Source organism: Belonocnema kinseyi, chromosome 4, assembly GCF_010883055.1.
Source record: "Belonocnema kinseyi isolate 2016_QV_RU_SX_M_011 chromosome 4, B_treatae_v1, whole genome shotgun sequence".
NCBI classification, from domain to species: Eukaryota; Metazoa; Arthropoda; class Insecta; order Hymenoptera; family Cynipidae; genus Belonocnema; species Belonocnema kinseyi.
In genome coordinates, this window is record NC_046660.1 from 9,953,906 (window position 1) to 9,972,312 (window position 18,407).

Below are 18,407 nucleotides of genomic sequence, written 5' to 3' on the forward strand. Positions count from 1 at the left end.
TTCTCATTTTTCTTTCTTCCTTTTTATTTTCGTCCAAAGGAAGGATGAATAGTTTTCTTTTCTTTTTTCTTTTTTAAGAGGAAAGGAGGGGAGAGTTGTTCCTTTTTCAGATTCCAAGGGGAACAATTTGTGGTGGTTGTCCAAATTTGGTCGTTAGATTCGTGATTTTATTTTCAGGAATTCTTTTAATCTATTCGCTACGGAATTGAGTGAATTCGTAGAATGTAGTATATTCATAGAATCTATTGAATGCATAGAATGTAGTAAATTAAGGTCCTTAGACAGTGTATTTTTAAAAAGTTTCAATGGTTCAATTTTAACGACTGTCCGATATGACGTAGTTGTAAATAGATCCTCACGTTCTCTTATATCTTCTGTAACAGTTTTGTAATAAGTCTAAAAGAGGCCGGTCATGTATACTCGGTTGGGAAAAGAGCCAAATAGAAAATTAAAAATTTTGAATATGTGCACTTTCTTAAAATTATGCTTTGATACGCAGTTACTAGGAAATCCGGAAACGTACTTAAGGGTAAGTAATTCATATCATTTATTATAATTTTACGATAAAAAAGACATTTTAAACCTACAAACTAAAAATAACGCTGAGATTTTGAACAGGGGTGGTAACTTTCTTTTTATTGCAAATTCAAAGATGTACGCCTAAAGTAAGTCTTTGGTTTCGGTCTGAAAAAACAGCCGAATACTAACTCCCATATATTACAACGCTGCTGAAAGCTGATGACCTTCTCAGCATGAAATCAAAATGGCAAACCCAAGACGATTCTCTCAGTTCCAGTTCTACCTCCCCCCTCTCCCAACCCTCCCTTATTAACTGAAATTTTTGGTGGTACTGACGTTATAACTACAATCTCCACCATATGAAAATAATAAATAAACTTATTGCATAAAGGTGTTAGTTGGGCGTATAATCTAAACAATGAATAATAGAAACTACAAAATAGCCTCGGTTCGGACATATTGCCAAATAAACGACTAACGAAACAAGTGTATCAAAGTAAAGTAAATGGCAGCGTGCTCAAAGGTAGACCGCGGAAAGAATAGTTAGAATGTGTGAATGAGACCCTACTTAGAAGAGACATTAGAAGTCACAGAAACACGAGAGCCTGCATGAAAAAATGCATGGACATAAAAGAAGCTAGAGAATTATGCCAGGACAGGAAAGTATGGCAGAAAATATGTAATAAAAAGAGTGTCAGTAGAGTGAATGACGCCTGAAAAAAAGATCTTGGCCACTAATGGGCCCAAGTGGGGAACCTTACATAACGACTTCATGAGTTTCTTCGCTTGGGGTGATTGCTAGAGAGATTGATCAGCAACCTGGGTCGGAGCAGTGTTGCGGAACGAACGTGTTATTTACTTAAATAACACGATAATTCTGGATCAATCTGAAAATTCTCTATCCCTTCCACACACTACTCCTTTCCCCTACCGAGTGAGTCACGCCTGCCCCGAAAGGGAAATGGCTTAATGATGTGATATAAAATTTAGCGCAGAGATACAGGAAAATTTGCAGGATTTTGAGAAAACAAGAAATTAAGAGATTTTAGAGAATTCGGAGACGTCAGGGAATTCAAAGAACACAGGAAACTCAAAAAATTAAGAATATTCAAGAGAATTCTTAGAGCTTAATGAAATCATAGAATTTAGTGAATTCATGACATTTAGGGAATTCTTAGGATTTAGTGATTCCCCAGAATTTAGTGAATTTATAGAATTTAGTTCATTCACAAAATTTAAGAAATTTATAGAATTTAGGGAATTTTCAGAATTCAGAGAATTAAGCATATTCATAGAATTGGATGAATTCACAAAATTTTGTAAATTCATATAATTTAGTGAATTCATAGAACTTGTTGAATTCACAGAATTTAAGAAACTTATAAAATTTTGCAAGTTTATAAAATTAGTTAATTCATATAATGTAGGGAATTTGTAGAATTTAGATAATTAATTAAATTCATAGCATTTGTTAAATTCACAGAATTTCTTAAATGCATAGAACTTGCTGAATTTACATAGAAGTTAGTGAATTTGTAGAATTTAATAAATTCATAAAAATTAGTTCAATCATAGAATTTAGGGAATTAGCCGAGTTTATTGAATTCATGAAATATAGTAAATTTATATAATTTAGGACATTTATAGAATTCAGCGCAGAGAAACAGAAGAATTGACAGGCTTCAGAGAATTCCAGAAATTAAGAGATTTCAGAGAATTCAAAGAATAAGTGAAACTAAAAAAAATTCAGAAGATTTATGAGAAATCGTAACAGAAATTAGTGAATTTATGGGATTTAGTAAATTCACCGAATTTAGTAACATCATAGAATTTATTACATTTTTAGAATTTAGTACATTCATGTAAATTTGTGAATTTTGTGAATTCGTATAATTCACCAAATTTATCGAATTGATTTAATTTATAGAATTCAGTGAACTCATAGAATTTTCAAATTTTGTAGAATTTAGTGAATTTATATAATTAAGTACATTCATAGAAATTAGTTAAATCATAGAATTTAGTAAAATCATAAAATTTTTTGAATTCATAAAATTTAGAAAAGTAGCAGAATTTACTGAATTCATAGAATATAGTAAATTTAAATAATTTAGTACATTTATAGAATTTAGCACAAAGAAACAGAAGAATTGACAGTATTCAAAGAATTCAGAATTTAGTAAAATCATAGAATTTATTACATTTATAGAATTTAGTAAATTCATATAAATTTCTGAATTCCTAGAATTTTGTGAATTCGTAGAATGCTGTGAATTCGTAGAATTTTGTGAATTCATAGGATTTAGTAAATTAGCAGAATTTAATTGATTCGTAGAATATAGAAAAGTTACAGGATTCAGGGAACTCGGGGATTTCTGTGGCGTTGTATGAATTCAACAAATTTGAGATTTTGTGAATTCAAAGAAATTTAAAAGAATTTGAATAATTTGAAAAGCATCCCATGCAATTCAAAAGAATTCAAATAAATTCATCTGAATCCAATATAATACTAAAGAATATATTAAATCAGATTGTATTAATTACTAAACCTATCTAACTAGAGGTTTGCGATAATTGTCAATTTTTATTCTTGTATGTTGAAATATTCTAATCTGGCAACGTGGTACTTAATTAAAATAACAATTACAAAACTTTTCGAATTAAAATTTGTAAATTGAATATATGACATTGAGAATTTAAATTTAAGAATGAGATTGCGGAAAGAACTAAAACGTTGCGTTACACCTCACTTCTTTGTTTACATGTGTCACAAAATTTCAATCTGTTCACGTGACACTTAGAAAATATTAATTAAAAAAAAAGTATGTAACGCAAATTTGTAATTTTAAATCTTAAATTATAAATTCAGAATTAAAGTTCACGATTAGGATTTATGGAGAAAGAAAAAAATTACGTTAAGCATAATTTTTTTATATTTATATGTTACAAGAATTTTATGTTATACATTGAGAATGTCAATTCGAGAATAATACTGAGGTACAATCTAAAACATGGCGTTAAAATGCATTCTTTTTTTAATTCCATATGTTAACAAATTTCAACCTTACAACGTGGTAATAAATCAAAATATTAATTTAAAAAATGATTATATAAATTTTCATATTTTATATTTCTGATTTAAAAATCACATTCGAGATGAAGATTAAATAATAAACTAAAAAATTGTGTTAATCCTTATTCATTTATATCCGCATGTTACAAGACTTGAATCGAGCGAAGTGGCAATAAATTAAAATATTAATTTAAATAAATTTCATATTCAAAATTATAAATTTTGATTTTTTCATTTAGAAGTTAAATTCGAGTTTAAGATTGTGGAAAAACATAAAACATGGTGTTAATCGTTATTTTTTGCCTCAATATGTTACCAGGTTTTAACCTGGCAACGTGGTATTAAATCAAGATATTAATTAAAAGAAAATGTTATTTAAGATATTTAATAAGATGAAAATTTTCCTAAGAAAGAAAAGAAAAAGATTCTATTTTTGTAAAAAATTAAGAAAGAGGGAAAAGATAAAAAAGCAACCAACCAAATTCCCTTCCTTCTCTTTTTATGTCTTTCGTGTTTTTTATTATTATCAAATCACAATAAAAAAAATATTTGTCAAAAATAATTAACAACGTTTCGGCAATCATACAGCACCCCTTATCACGACAAAAGAAATTCGACCAGGCAGAAACATCAACGAAACCACGATATTAAGATTTTAAAAAAATTTTCATATGGAGTTAATCGTCTGTTTTATTATTACCATATGTTACTAGATCCCAACCTTGTAACGTCGTATTAAATCAAAATATTAATTTGAAACCAAAATTTTAATCCAAATTTTCATATTTTACATATTTCATTTAAAAATCATATTCGAAATTAAGATCAATTAGTAAACTAGAAATTTGTATAATTTACTATTTTTTATAATTCTGTATTACAAGAATTCATACTGGCGACGTGTCCATTAACGAAAATAGTGATTAAAAAATTTTTCAAATCAAATATTGAAAATAGAAACATTATATAGTACATTCAGGAATAATAGTTAAGATTGAGATAAATAATTAATAATTCAATATATTGTGTTTGGTACACATACTTGTAAGACTGCGCAAAGCGAGGCAGGCAAAGATTAGAATGTCGGCCTTCATTCTTTCTACATACGAACAGCGATAACCGTAGACAACTCAAGACTAAGTTTGGAGTTGAAAAATTCCGTGAAATGTGACTATATTTATAGTTTATTTACAAATGAGCAAGAGTCAAAGATACTTGAATCACAATTTTTCATATTCGTGTAGTATATTACTCAGAGAACCTTTAGACATTTTGAAATACAATTTTAGAAATGTTTGGAATTCTACAACACTTCTACAATACCAGAGTAAGATAAAATTACAAACACGATATTGACATTACCAAATTGCATTACATGTATTGCAACTGGCGTCGGTGAACTGTAATATAAATCGGATCTGAAAATCGAAATAGCCCTCGCGGCGGTCGCCTAGCATCTGTCTACTTAAATCGTAAATAATTTTTTTAATATTAATTTGACTCCGCTAAGATTTTCCAGAAAACTGATTTGTGCTTTTTTTAACAACTTTCTCGCTGGGTTGTTCTTGTTATATCTAATTCGATCGAGAAACGAAACGCTGGAAATTAGAGAAATCCGACATGCGCCATGCATCAGAAAAAAATTAAGAAAAATGTTTTTAAAATTAATAGTTGAATTCCTTTTTTACTCTATCAGTCGAAGGACATCTTAAGCTATATTCCCTGAAAATTTAATTGAAACATTCTCAAAACTGACTGAGTGAGCACGAGTTGAATTTAAAAACGAATAAAAATTAATTTTTCCAAAATGACAGTTTTTTAGCTTTAATTTGGCCTAGAAGAAAAAAGCTCCGCAATGAAATTCTACATTTAGATATAGTCTTTGAAAATTAAAATTCGAATATGTTTTTGAAGGCCTCCAGGGGTTCTGCCACTTTCGGCGAAATTAGTTTATGTGCCCTTATTTGATCCGACACACAATGGGAAAAAAGTACCTTTTTTTGGACAAAAATCGACCGACAGTGCAATTCTTAACAGATTTTGATGTTTTTTTTAGAAATGACCGTAAGGCTTCCAGTTATAACAAGTAGCTACGGATATTTTAATTAGACTTAACGTAAATTTTTTATTGAACAACAAAATTACAACTTTTTGTTGCTAAACTTTTCAGTAATACCATTTTTTCTAAGACATTCAAATTCATTAAAGAAGGTCATAAATCAATTAAATAAGTAACTAAAAATAATTTCCAGTGGGTTAGAGTAACTAGAAAAATAATTAATAATATTATAAATAAATTAATTCACAAAAGTCATTTTTTCGTGATTCGCAATGATTATCTAATTTTAACCCATAGCTTTTGTAGAAAGTATCACAGATAATGATGTGCGCTTACAATAAGTTAGGAATAGATAATAATTGTCAATTATTTAAACAATTTTCATTAACAAATGCACATTTTGACCATTTGTTCATGAATAGCTCGGATTTTTTTTGCGGAATCAATGCAAAATGTCTTGCAAAAGACTCTTTTCTGACATATTTTTAATAGTGACAGAAACTGGTAATTATTTTTTAAAAATTTATGAACAAATGCACATTTTTACCATTTTTTTAATAGGCTAGATTTTTTTACAGAATAAACTGAAAATGTGTTGGCAAAGACTGCTTGCAAATAAATATTTTTGGAAATAAAATAAAACAAATGAAGCAAACAAGATCAGGAACGCCTTGAAGTTGCTGCAGCTACAAATAAATTGTTTTTGGTATCAACTATACCTAAAAATAGTTGAATGTAACAGGAGCAACTTCAAGTCGTTGTTGATTTATTTTTCTGCATTTGTTTTATTTTGCTTCATGGAAGACGTTCACAAATAGACTGCGAATAAAAAATGAGCACTTATGTGACATCATTTGGAATAGCGATCCACAATCAAAATGTAACAAAGTAGATTTGATTTTGGATAATATTAATGCTACGTCTTCTCTTGATGAAAGTCAGTTAATGGTTATAAGAAAAAAATTGGTTGACTCTGTTATACCTTTATATAATAGAAAATGGAAAAGTGTCTGTAGGAAAAAAAGCATTGTATGTTCAAAATCATGCTGCATTCTTAGAAGCAGAGTTCAACGTACCTTTTCCTTACTCACCCATCCAAACAAAAGGTTTAACTAATGTTCTAAAGAGAAGAAGACCACGATTATCATTTGAAGATGGATCCGAAAAGACGAAGAAAAGGCGCGTCCAAGAACTTGCTTCAAATTATAGCAAGGAAGAATTATTCAAAGCACTTTCATTGATAAAAAATGAGTCCGATAGCGAAACTGGGACGCAGTTTCGTAAGGAAGATGATGAAAAGAATAAATTGCAAATAATCTTAGCGATGTACGTGGATTTAGGTCTGTCGAAGAGGAAATACGAAAAGCTAACAAAGTACAATGAAGAAAGAAACTGGCAATGATTCATATCCGCCGTATTTAAAGATCTCCGAAGCGAAAAAAGCTTGTTATCCAGGAAAAGGTGAGCATATAGAGACACCTAATTTAGGAGCAAGTGTCCATTTCATAAGTTTACTGGCTCATACAGTTAAGCGAATCTTGTTGCAAATGTAAAAAGATGATCTCGGTAATATTTTTGTAAAAAACTAGTGTTCTTTGGAAAGTGGGGTATGGACGGTGTTTCTGCGCATCAGATGACAGGTCAAAAGTGGTCAAAGAAAAGTGATGATGTGGATGCAAACGTTGAATCTTATAACAGTGATTCTGAGAGTAAAGACAACATCAGCTATCACAAGAGCTTTTTCACCGATAAATCTTTCTTTTTGATTTCCTTCGTCCCTCTTCAATTAAAAGCAGATGATGATATTTTTGGACGAACAAAACACCTTCATCTGTCAATTTCTGTAGGACAATTAAATTTAATTTCCTTAAAGAAACTGATTCTCTTGTAAAGAAAGAGTACAACTATCACATAAAGCTGCTGGAAAAAATTCGTACCTATTCCATTGGTGTCAGTGGAATGAGTTTTGATATCAGCTTTAAATTGAAGTGTACGATCTAATCACCAGATTCTACGATATATTACAAGCTATAACGTACGGAAGGATAGTTAATTGTACGAAACTGAAGACTGACTGTTTGGAAACTGCTGATCTTTGCATAAATCTTTATCCTTGGTATAAAATGCCACCATTAGTACATAAGCTGCTTATTCACGGAAGTGATATAATTCAATCTTTTGAGCTACCAATTGGTTGGTATTCAGAAGCGTCGCAAGAGGGAAACAATAAGATCTTTAGAAAATTTAGAGCTAATAACAGCAGAATGTCTGAGAGACAAATGACGAACCTAGATGTTCTTCATCTTCTTCTACTCCATTCGGACGCTTTGATAAGCAATTATAGAAAAGCAGAATCCAGGAAGATGAAACCTCTGTCAGAAATGGCTGAAAGCATGACAATCTCCAAGGAGTGAGCTCGATTGTTACTTACTGAAGCATAAATGCCTACCTAAAAACGGCCCTTTTCAGGGCCACATGAGTCAAAAATGGCTGAAAGTATCACAATCTTCAATGAGTGAGCTCGATTCTTACTTACTGAAGCACGAATGCCTACCAGAAAACGGTCCTTTTCAGGTCCACATAAGTCAAAAATGGCTAAGAGTATCACAATCTCCAATCAGTGAGCTCGATTTTCACTCACTGAAGCACGAATGGCTATAAACAATATGACAGCCAGGATTCTTTTGCGACATTTAAAATTGATTCCGCAAAAAAAATCAAGCCTCTACATGAAAAATTGTCAAAATGTGCAATTGTTTATAAAAATTGTTTAAATAATTATCCGTTTTTGTCACTATTAAAAATATAATAGCAAAGAGTCTTTTGCAAGATATTTCGAATTGATTCCACAAAATCAAAATGAATTTATGGAAGTAAATAAATTCACGGAATTCATGGAATTTATGAAGCACATGGAATTCATGGAAATCACGGAATTCGTGGATTTTAAATCATTTATGGAATTCACGGAATTTCAGAAATGACGAGAATTGAACTAATTTGTGGGATTCAAGTAAATATTCGAATTCATGTATTTCACGAAATGTATGTCATTTATGGATTAATACGAATTCCTTGAATTCCATTAATTCCATAAGTTTGCTCAAATCCCTGAAATTGAATTCCATAAATGTTATAAATTTCATGAATTTGGTCAATTTCGTTAATTCCGGAAATTTCTTGAATTCGGTGAACTCCGTGAATTCCTTAAATTGCATTAATTTTGTAACTTCCTCGCTCATAATTTTTGCCTTACAAACGCTCTAATACATGTATGGCAATTTCGTCATTCCATTACCATGGTAGCGATTTTACCTTATGCTTGTATTGTATAATTCTGGTAGAATTCCAAACATTTCTAACAGTATATGATTGGATGTGATAGGGAAAAGGAGATTAAAACAGATAAAGAAGAGTTAGGATTGAAAGAGATAGCAAACTATTGGCGTGAATACATGAAGGATAGGATAAGATAAAAAAGAGGGAATTGAAAAAGAGACGGAAATTTAGGTCGACAGAGAGATAGTAAAAGTTTGACGTGGATAGATGAAGGATTGGATAAATTACAGAAGAGGAGATTGCAAAGTTAGGCGTAAATTTAGATTTACGATAAAATAGAAGGGTATACATATTTTGTATCTATTTATAACATAAAGATTCTAAATTATTCGAAAAGATAGGGTTTCCATCATTTCACTTCCAGCAGGAAAAAGTGAAAGAAATCTTCAGAAACATTCAAGTCTATTTCTTTGTCTCAAAATACAAATTTGGGGTCCAAATACAAAAATTTAAAAATGTGACTTAAAAATTTGAAAATAAGCGGATTTTTATGCAAATTGAGTGCGAAAGGGTTTATCGAAACACAAAACAAAGAGAGTTGACCTAAGATTTCAAATATTGTATTAAATCGGTAGAACTTCCGTACAGTGGTTGCTCTTTCTGAATTTGTGATTTTGTAACAAAAATTCGTATTTTGAGACTTGAACATCTTTTTTGTTAAAAAGTTTATATTTTGCCTAAAAATTCATCTTTTGGTAGAAAATCCATCTTTTGTGATTAAAAGTTAATTTTTTTACATAGGAAGACTACTGTCAAATTTTATCGCCAGAATTTATCTCTGTTATTCCAGAATTCTATTCTTAGATTGTAAATTTAATTATTTAACTATTCCATTTTGTGTCAAAAATTTATCTATTCTTTAGAAATTCAGCTCTTTGGTTAAAAATTTATCAGAAAATCTATTCATCTAAAAACAACAATATAGAAAAAAATAGATATTGAGAACTTATCTTATTTCGCAATAAAATGCATCATAGGGCATACAAATTTAACTGTTTGGTTAACCTTTTTACATTCTCATGTAATGAGAAGGTATTGGTTTTATGTAAAATTTCACTTTGCCGGTTTTCATAAAATCTTCACTTTTTGAGACCCACTGAGTCAGAAAAAACGATTTTTACGCAGGTTTTTTTTCTGTCTATCTGTCTGTCTGTCTGTAGTCTGTGGTCTGTATTCTATAGACACTATAATTTTCAAAAAAATTGATCAGATTGGATTCTGCTTTGGCACACTTTTTTAAAGCCTAAAAAGAAAGAACAAATTCGTGAACCAGCTATTTTGGATCAAAATTCAAAAAGTGAGCACGTTTTCAAAATTTTTAAGACCACATTTTTTCAAAATTTCAATATTCTATGAACGGTTCTTCATAGTACTCAGAATCATAAACAATTTATCCTAATGACTTTTTTCTATAAAAAGAAAATCATTAGAGTTAGAGCATTTTCAAAATCCAAAAAAACAAACTAAAATGAACATTTGAAGCCAAACAACTCATGCTATGTAAAAAAGTTAAGAGAAGAAGAACGTTGATTTTTGAGAGCCCTACAGGATTGTCAAAACAAGTTTTTTGATTTGGTCGAAAAGTTGAAAATTCAAAATTTGATCGTACCTCAACTTTTTAAAACCACATTTTTTCAGGATTTCAAAATTCTATGAACGGTTATTCATAGTACTCAGAAACTCAAACAATTTATCCTAATGACTTTTCTATAAGCATTTTCAAAATCCAAAAAACAAAACAACTGAAATGAAAATTTTAACCCAAACAACGCATGATATGAAAAAAGTCAAGAGAAGAAAAACGTTGATTTTTAAAAGCCCTACAGGAATATGATAACAACTTTTTTAATTTGGTTGAAAAGTTAAACATTCCAAATTTGATCGTACCAAAAATAATTAAAAATCCAAGAATTCCATTTTTTGATCAAACTATGCAAGATACGAAAAAAAACGAAAAAGGCTAAATTGCGTGCCCTGGAAAGAACTACAGATTTATAATAAATCACTTTTCGATATAAGCTACAAAAAAATTAGACAAAAATTGTTCTTCCAAAAAAGAGCTATAATTTTTGATAGGACACGTAGTTTTTGCTTTATTCACAAAAAATTCGCCTAAAAACATCTATAAATTTATTATTAATAATTTTTCGATTGGACGAGTAGATCTTCTTTTAATCGTAAAACATAAAATAAAAAATGCAAAAATGAACTTTTTGGAAAAAGCACAGAAAAGACGAAAGAGGACATAGGCTCCTATATAGGACCCTATATAGGTTCCTGTATTAGACCCTGTGCAGATGCGCAGTATTTTTTATTTAATCGTAAAAAAACAACATTAAAAATAAGAAAATTATAAAAACAAGGAAATAAGAATTAGTATGATTAAATTTTTATACATATTATGAATTGTAATGATATACATTTATTAAAATGATACATGTTTCAGAACACGAATTGCTTGAAACGTATTGCTTGCGGAAAAGAAAATGTGAGAAATAAGAACTAAAAGAATTTGAAGAATTAAAGGAATTTGAAGAATTGAACAAGTTCGAAGAATTCAGTAATTCCATGAATTAAACGAATGCAAAGAATTTCACGAATTCAAAGAATTTAACGAACTCGAAGAATTTAACGAACTGGAAGAATTTAAGCAATTTAACGAATTTTAGAATTTTTAAAAATTTAAGAAATTCCAAGAATTTAAGGATTTCAAAGAATCCAAGTGTTCCCATGATTCAATCTACAGGAATTGAAAGAATTAAAGAAATTCTAAGAATTTAAGTAATTCGAAGAATTCAATGAATTCTATGAATTCAAGGAATTTGAAGAATTTTACGAATTCAAAGAATTTAAGGAATTGAAAGAATTCAAATAGTTCCAAGAATTTAAGGAATTCAACGACTTTAACAAATTTGAAGAACTAAAGAAGTTCCAAGAATTTAAGGAAGTCGAAAAATTTAAAGAATTCGAAGAATTTAAGGAATTCGGAGAATTTAAGGATTTCGAATAATTTAAGGATTTCAAAAAATCCAAAGGAATTTGAAGAATTGAGGAAATTAGGAGAATTACATGAACTCCATTAATTTAACGAATTCGAACAATTCCAGTAATTCTAGGAATTCAAAGAAATTTACAAATTTACTGAATTCGAAAAATTTAAAGTATTCTAAGACTTTAATAAATTCTAAGAATTATATTACAGTGAAGCTCTTCTATAACGCCAGTTTTTAGGGCTGACGGTGGGGAGCAACAAACTTGTTAGAGCCCGCTCTGCTTTTGTTTGTTCACGCCTGAGTGCTCGCCTTAGTGAGAACCACAGACCCCACGCACCCGAAGCAGCTCCTGTTACACCTACCTGCGGCACGGAGTCGATACTCGGAAGGGCTATGGAAAGGATAGCTATTGAAGGGTTTCACTGTAGTTCCAAGAATTTGACGAATTGGTAGAATTGGAGGAAATCAAACAATTTATGGAATTCAAAGAATTTAAGGAATTCAAGGAATTACAGGAATTTAAAGAATGTAACGAATTCCAAGAATTTAAATAGCTTCAAGAATTTATTGAATTGGTAGACGTTAAAGAATTCAAGGAATTTAGAGAATTCGAAGTATTCATCAAATTCGTAAAATTTAACGGATTCGAAGGACTTAAGTAACTCTGTGAATTCAAGCAATTCAAAGAACTTAAGGAATTAGAAAAATTACAGGAATTTCAGGAACTTCCGAAGGGAATTCCAAGGTTTCAATCAAAGGAATTTAAAGAATTTAACGATTTCGAAGGATCTAACGGATTCTAAGAACTTAACGAATTCGGAGAATTTGACGAATTCTAAGAATTTAACGAATTTCAAGAATTCAAGTAGTTCCAAGAATTCAAAGAATTTGAAGAATTTAAGGAATAGAAAAATGTAAGAAATTGGAAAAATTACAGGAATTAGAAGAATTACAGGAATTTGAAGAATTTCACGAATTCAAAGCTGTCAAGTAATTCCAAAAATTTAACGAATTGGAATTTATTCAAAGAATTCTAGGACTTTAAAGAATTCAAGAAATATAACGAATTCAAAAAATATAAGGAATTCAGAGAAATCAAGTAGTAACATGAATTCAAGGAATTCGACAAATTTAACGACTTCGAAGAATTCAAGTAATTCCATGAACGCGTATTTTCCCAATTAAAAGCCTCATTTTTCCTTTCCTGGTCTACGGCTGTGTGGCATATATGACGATAATGTACGCAATGTACGATAATGTACGTCAATGCATGTATACGGTTCCTCTATAAAATCCCCAAAACTGAACATATTACTCAGTATAGAGAAAGAACTGGATTTCTCAACGTCGACAAAGAAATACAATTTTTCATGGGTAATTTTCTTTATATCCTATTCAGTAATGAAACTCTGCACTGTCTTCTTAACTCACCTTTGGAAAGAACAAACTATAACAATTAGAAATGGACCTTTACAATATCTCTATAAAAAACTCCTCTTTGGTTACGTATTTAACACATCAAATCCTACCTATTAAATCACACATTGGTCAAACTGAAATCCTATATAAAAAAAGATACATGAATGTGCACAAGAATCCATTTACTACAGATTAATTTATTCAGTTTAGCGATTATACCCTTCATGTTTAATTTAAAAACAAAATTTTAATTTAAAGCAATAATTTCGTAAGAAAAGAGATCCCTAGTTTCTAAATTGTGTCAACTCACAGAAGCTCGACGAAATTTGATTAAACACAGTAGCAAACGCCTGACAAATGTCACGTTGACCATTTTAAAACTATCTTTCCGCATCTGTTAAGGGGAGTCGGTTTTCATATTTCGAGCCACTAAACGTTTTCTTATCTTTTTTATTATTTTTTTTGTCTATTTAAAAAAGGAGGCCTAATACCCGTTTTTCGGGGTGTTTCATCCTCTAATTATTGAATCAAAGAAATAATAATTCATTCTTGGAAAAGAAATATTTGTTCCATTCAATTAAACGTTTACTTAAATAATGGTAGTAGTAGTAGTATAAGTGTAGGTATTCTTAAGCATTTTTGAAGATTGCACGAGCAAAGAAATCAGCAGACACGAAAAATCTCAAGATCAAGACTTATTCCCGAATCGTTTTCCTCCATTAAACTATAAATTGTCTACTAAAATGGTCGCCTTCAAGAAACTTCTTCAAAGCTTAGTCTTAAGATTTAATGAATTGAAAGTATTTAAGGAATACAAAGACTTCAACGAATTTGAAGAATTTAACGAATTCAAAGAATTCAAGTAGTTCTATAAATTCACGAGTTCGAAGACTTTTAAGAATTATGAGATTTACAGGAACTCAGAAAATTTAACAAAATTGGGAGAATTCCAGTAATTCCATGAATGCTAGAAGCTTGAAGCCATTTTTGGAGCTGACGGTGGTAGGAACAAACCTACCCCGCGGAAGGCGCGACGCTCCTATTACATCTATCTGCTGCAAGGCGTCGATACTCGGAAGAGCTATAGAAGGAATGGCTATTGAAGGGATTCACTGTAATTCCAAGAATTTTACAAATAGGAAGCATTTAAGGAATTCAACAAATTTAACAAATTCAAAGAATTTAACGAATGCGAACAATTCAAGTAGTTCCATGAATTCAACAATTCTAAGACTATAAGGAATTTGAAAAATTTAAGGAATTTGAAGAATTCAAGGAAATTTAAAAATTTAAGGAACTAGGACAATTACACAAAACTTGAAAAATTTAACAAATTCGAAGAATTCAAGCAGTTTCAAGAATTTAACGAATTCGACGAATTTAAGGAATTAGAAAAATTACAGGAATTAGAAGAGTTAACGGAATTTAAGGAATGCGAAGAATTTAACGAATTCAAAGAATTCAACAAATTCGGAAAATTTAACGAATTTAAAGAATTTAACGAATTCGAAAAATTCAAAGAATTGGAAGAATTTGATATATTCACAGACTTTAACATATTCGAAAATTTCAACAAATTCAAAGAATTTAACGAATTCGAAGGATTCAAGTAGTTCCATCAATTCAACAATTTCAAGAACTTACGGGATTAGAAAAATTACATGAATTGAAAGAATTAAACAAATTTAAAGAATTAAACAAATTCAAAGAATTTCAGTTATTCAAAGATTTAAGGAATTCGATGATTTTAAAAATTTCTAAGAACTTAGTAAATTCTAAGAATTCAACAAATTCTAAAAATTGAACAAATTCTAAGGATTTAAGGAATTCTAAAAATGTAAAGATCGCAAGAATTCAAAGCATTAAAATAATTCAAGGAATTCGAGTAAGTAAAGGAATTTAAATATTTCATGGAATTCAAGCAATCAAAGGAATGCAAAGAATTCAAGGAATTCAGAAATTTTAAAGAAATCTATAATATAACGGATCATGCACCGGATTCAAATTTTATGACATTTTAAAACATATCCTGAACATATTTGGCGCATAACCTTTCTTTAATAGGATCTTAAATACCTACATGCTTTAGATTTTGATTAGTCAGTCATAGGTGTTAACAGGTGACTATCATGTTCAGCCTATTTCAATCCACAAATCTAACAGATTTTATTGTCTGAGCGGATCACACTGAACTTCAAGTGTTTTATTGCGTAAGCTATTTTAATACGGAACTGAGTCTTTTATTAAATCGTAGTTATAAACTTACAAACTACAATATGATACGTACGAATGGTATAGTAACAGGGGACGAAGAGAAAGAATACACGTATGTGAGTAAGATGAGGATATCGGTGATAGACTATGTTATCATGAATATGCAAGGGTGGGAGAAGACAGAGAAATTCGCAGTTGAAGGAAGGGTGGAATCAGACCATCATCTAATAAGGTTGTAAACAATGCGGTGGGTGGAGGAAGGCAAGGTGAAGAAGACAGGTTCGTTAGCGGAAAGGGTGATATGGAGGAGGGTGGCGATAGAATAGTATCAGGAGCAGTTGAGAAAGGTAAGCTTTTAGGGAGAATAGGGGTAAGAGATATGGGAGGATCTGAAAGAGAAACTTAAAGGGCGTGTGCAAAAGAAGGTATTAGGAACGATGGACAAAGGACTGGCGAAACCGTGGCGGGATATGGAATGTAAAAAGATGTAAAAAAAGGTGAAAAGGAAATACAGAAAGTGGAAAGAAGAATCTTCGGAATGGAAGGAGTACGTATAAATTAGGAAAGAGTTCCGGTTGATGTGTAAAAAGAAAGTGTTGAAACAGGAAAAAGTTCTGGAAGAGGAGTTGAGAAGTTTGAAGACAGAAGGGGACGTTTGGAAGATAATAGTAGGCTTAGGACACATGAGGTGGAGATGATTCAGAAGATAGGAAGTAAGGGAGAGGGTGAATTTTTTAAAGATTTATTTTAGGGCTCAGATACACAGAAGAGAGATAAGAGGATTAGCAGAACGAGGGAGGCAGATAGAGAGGACCTGAATGACGAGGAGATAGAAAAGAAAACAAGTAAGTTTAAGAGGTCTCAGGCAGCAGGGCTGAACGAAGTAGAGAACGAAGCGTGGCTGTTTGGCACACAAGAGATCAGAGAGAGGCTGAAGGGGGTAGGTAAAGAGTTTGAAGGGGGAGCGATTCCCAGAGGGTGACAGGAGGGGTTAATCGTGCGATGGTATTGACGGATAGGCTGCGGAAGAATATCTAGGGGAGAGGAATATTGCCGGAGACTCAGGCGAGCATTAGGTAGTGAAGGAGCACCATCCAAAATATTTACGTCTGGCAGCATGTGGTGCATAGAGAATAAGTTAAGCAGGGTGCAAAAGTATATGCATTTTTTGTACATCTAAAAGGCACGTTCTCTTCGGTGAATAGGGGAAGGTATATTAAGAGAATATGGTCACTCGCATATATGGAAGTTGAAGGAAAAGGCCTCACAGAAGATAAAAGAGTTTGTGTACCGAGGCTTCCTGTTTCAGAGGAATGGTGGAGTGGATGGACATATAAAGGGAGAGTAGGAAGGGCAAATGTGGTATTGAGGCAGCTGTGGGGCTGGGAAATAGGTTGTTCTCGGATGATTGTGGAAGGAGAATTAAATTGTTTGATTTGTTTGTGATGAGTGTCTTCTTTTATGGAGTAGAGGTGTGGGGGGTAGAAGGTAAGCGATAAGGTAGATGCATGAGATGTATGCAAAGTGGACACTGCCATCGGCCAGAAATGCGCCTAACTATATTGTCAGGAGGGAGACAGAAGGAACGATTTTAGGGATAACAACAGAGAATCAATCGTGTCGATATGAGGAGAAATTTTTGGAAGAGGGGGGAAGTAAACTGGTTAGGAAGTGTTGGTGGAAGAAGGAGAACATACGTAGAGATGGGATGGTGTATGTTAAAAAGGAAATGTATTTTGGAACGAGTGGATTACAATATAAGTTGGTTAAGAAAAGCGGTATGGAGAGAGAGAAGGCAGCAGAAGAGAAGGGAATAAGGGAGTCAGGATTTCACAGAAACCATGCCTTGATTATTTCGAAGGGAAAGAGTGCAATATTTATGGGAGAAGAGAGAAAAAGGAAGTCAAGAACTGATAGCGAGGATAAGATGTGGATGCATGGAGAATTATAATAGGTTCTGGCTTTGTATAGAGAAGAGGATGTGTGAATTTTGTGTTGGCAATGCGAGGCAAGACAAAAAAGTAGGGACATGCTCGCAAAGCGAGGCGAATGAAGGAAGGCAAGGCTATAAGAGCGAGCGGTCTCAGAGATAAGGTATGGGTTGCTCACAATTAATTGATTTAATTTAAACCCTCTTTTAGTCCAACCCCTCTGTGCATACGCAATCTTACATATATAATATATAATATTTACTGAAAATTATATAAATAGGAAGGTGATTTATCTGAATTCACTTGTATCTCAAGCCTTTCATAAATTTGCGCCTCTACATACCCTAAAAGCAAAGAAATCTACGCTTTGGATCATATCTTATATCAAATATTTGATAAAATAAAGAGAGAAAAACGTAGATTGGTTAAAAGATAAGAGAATATTAGTATTCAAGCATAATTTCATAAATTGAGAAACTTATTATAAACCAAAATCCGGAATTTATACAATCAATAAAATTACAACTTTATCAAAAACACTAATAAAAATATCTGAATTCTCTCAAGACGGCTTAGACTTATTCCTTCTAAACACTTGTGTCCCGATAACAATTTCTCCCTTGCAGACCTGTTGACAGCTTTCACTGAAAAATCTTTACTGCTTACAAACAGCAAGTCTTTCCTCTCCACAGTTCCCTCTGCCTTTGATGACACTAAATTATTATTTTCTGACATTTCGCAAAAAATTCGAATTAAAAAACACTTTTAGGTAAAATCAAATTATGAGGGTTCTGATGGTATTTCAATCAAAATGATTCGCGTGGCTTTACTAGTCATTGGCCCTATTCTCTTGCACATCT

The 18,407-nt window shown here is 31.5% G+C and overlaps 1 protein-coding gene across 1 annotated transcript in view; it reads right to left on the reverse strand.

Moving 5' to 3' along the window:
- Window positions 1-4,703, reverse strand: part of LOC117170741 — a 7,265-nt gene extending 2,562 nt beyond the window's left edge. The window contains exon 1 of the mRNA XM_033357773.1: window positions 4,635-4,703. Coding sequence (XP_033213664.1) covers window positions 4,635-4,686 — 52 coding nt within the window. The 5' untranslated portion in view covers window positions 4,687-4,703. The remainder of the gene's footprint in view (window positions 1-4,634) is intronic.
- Window positions 4,704-18,407: the final 13,704 nt, after the last annotated feature.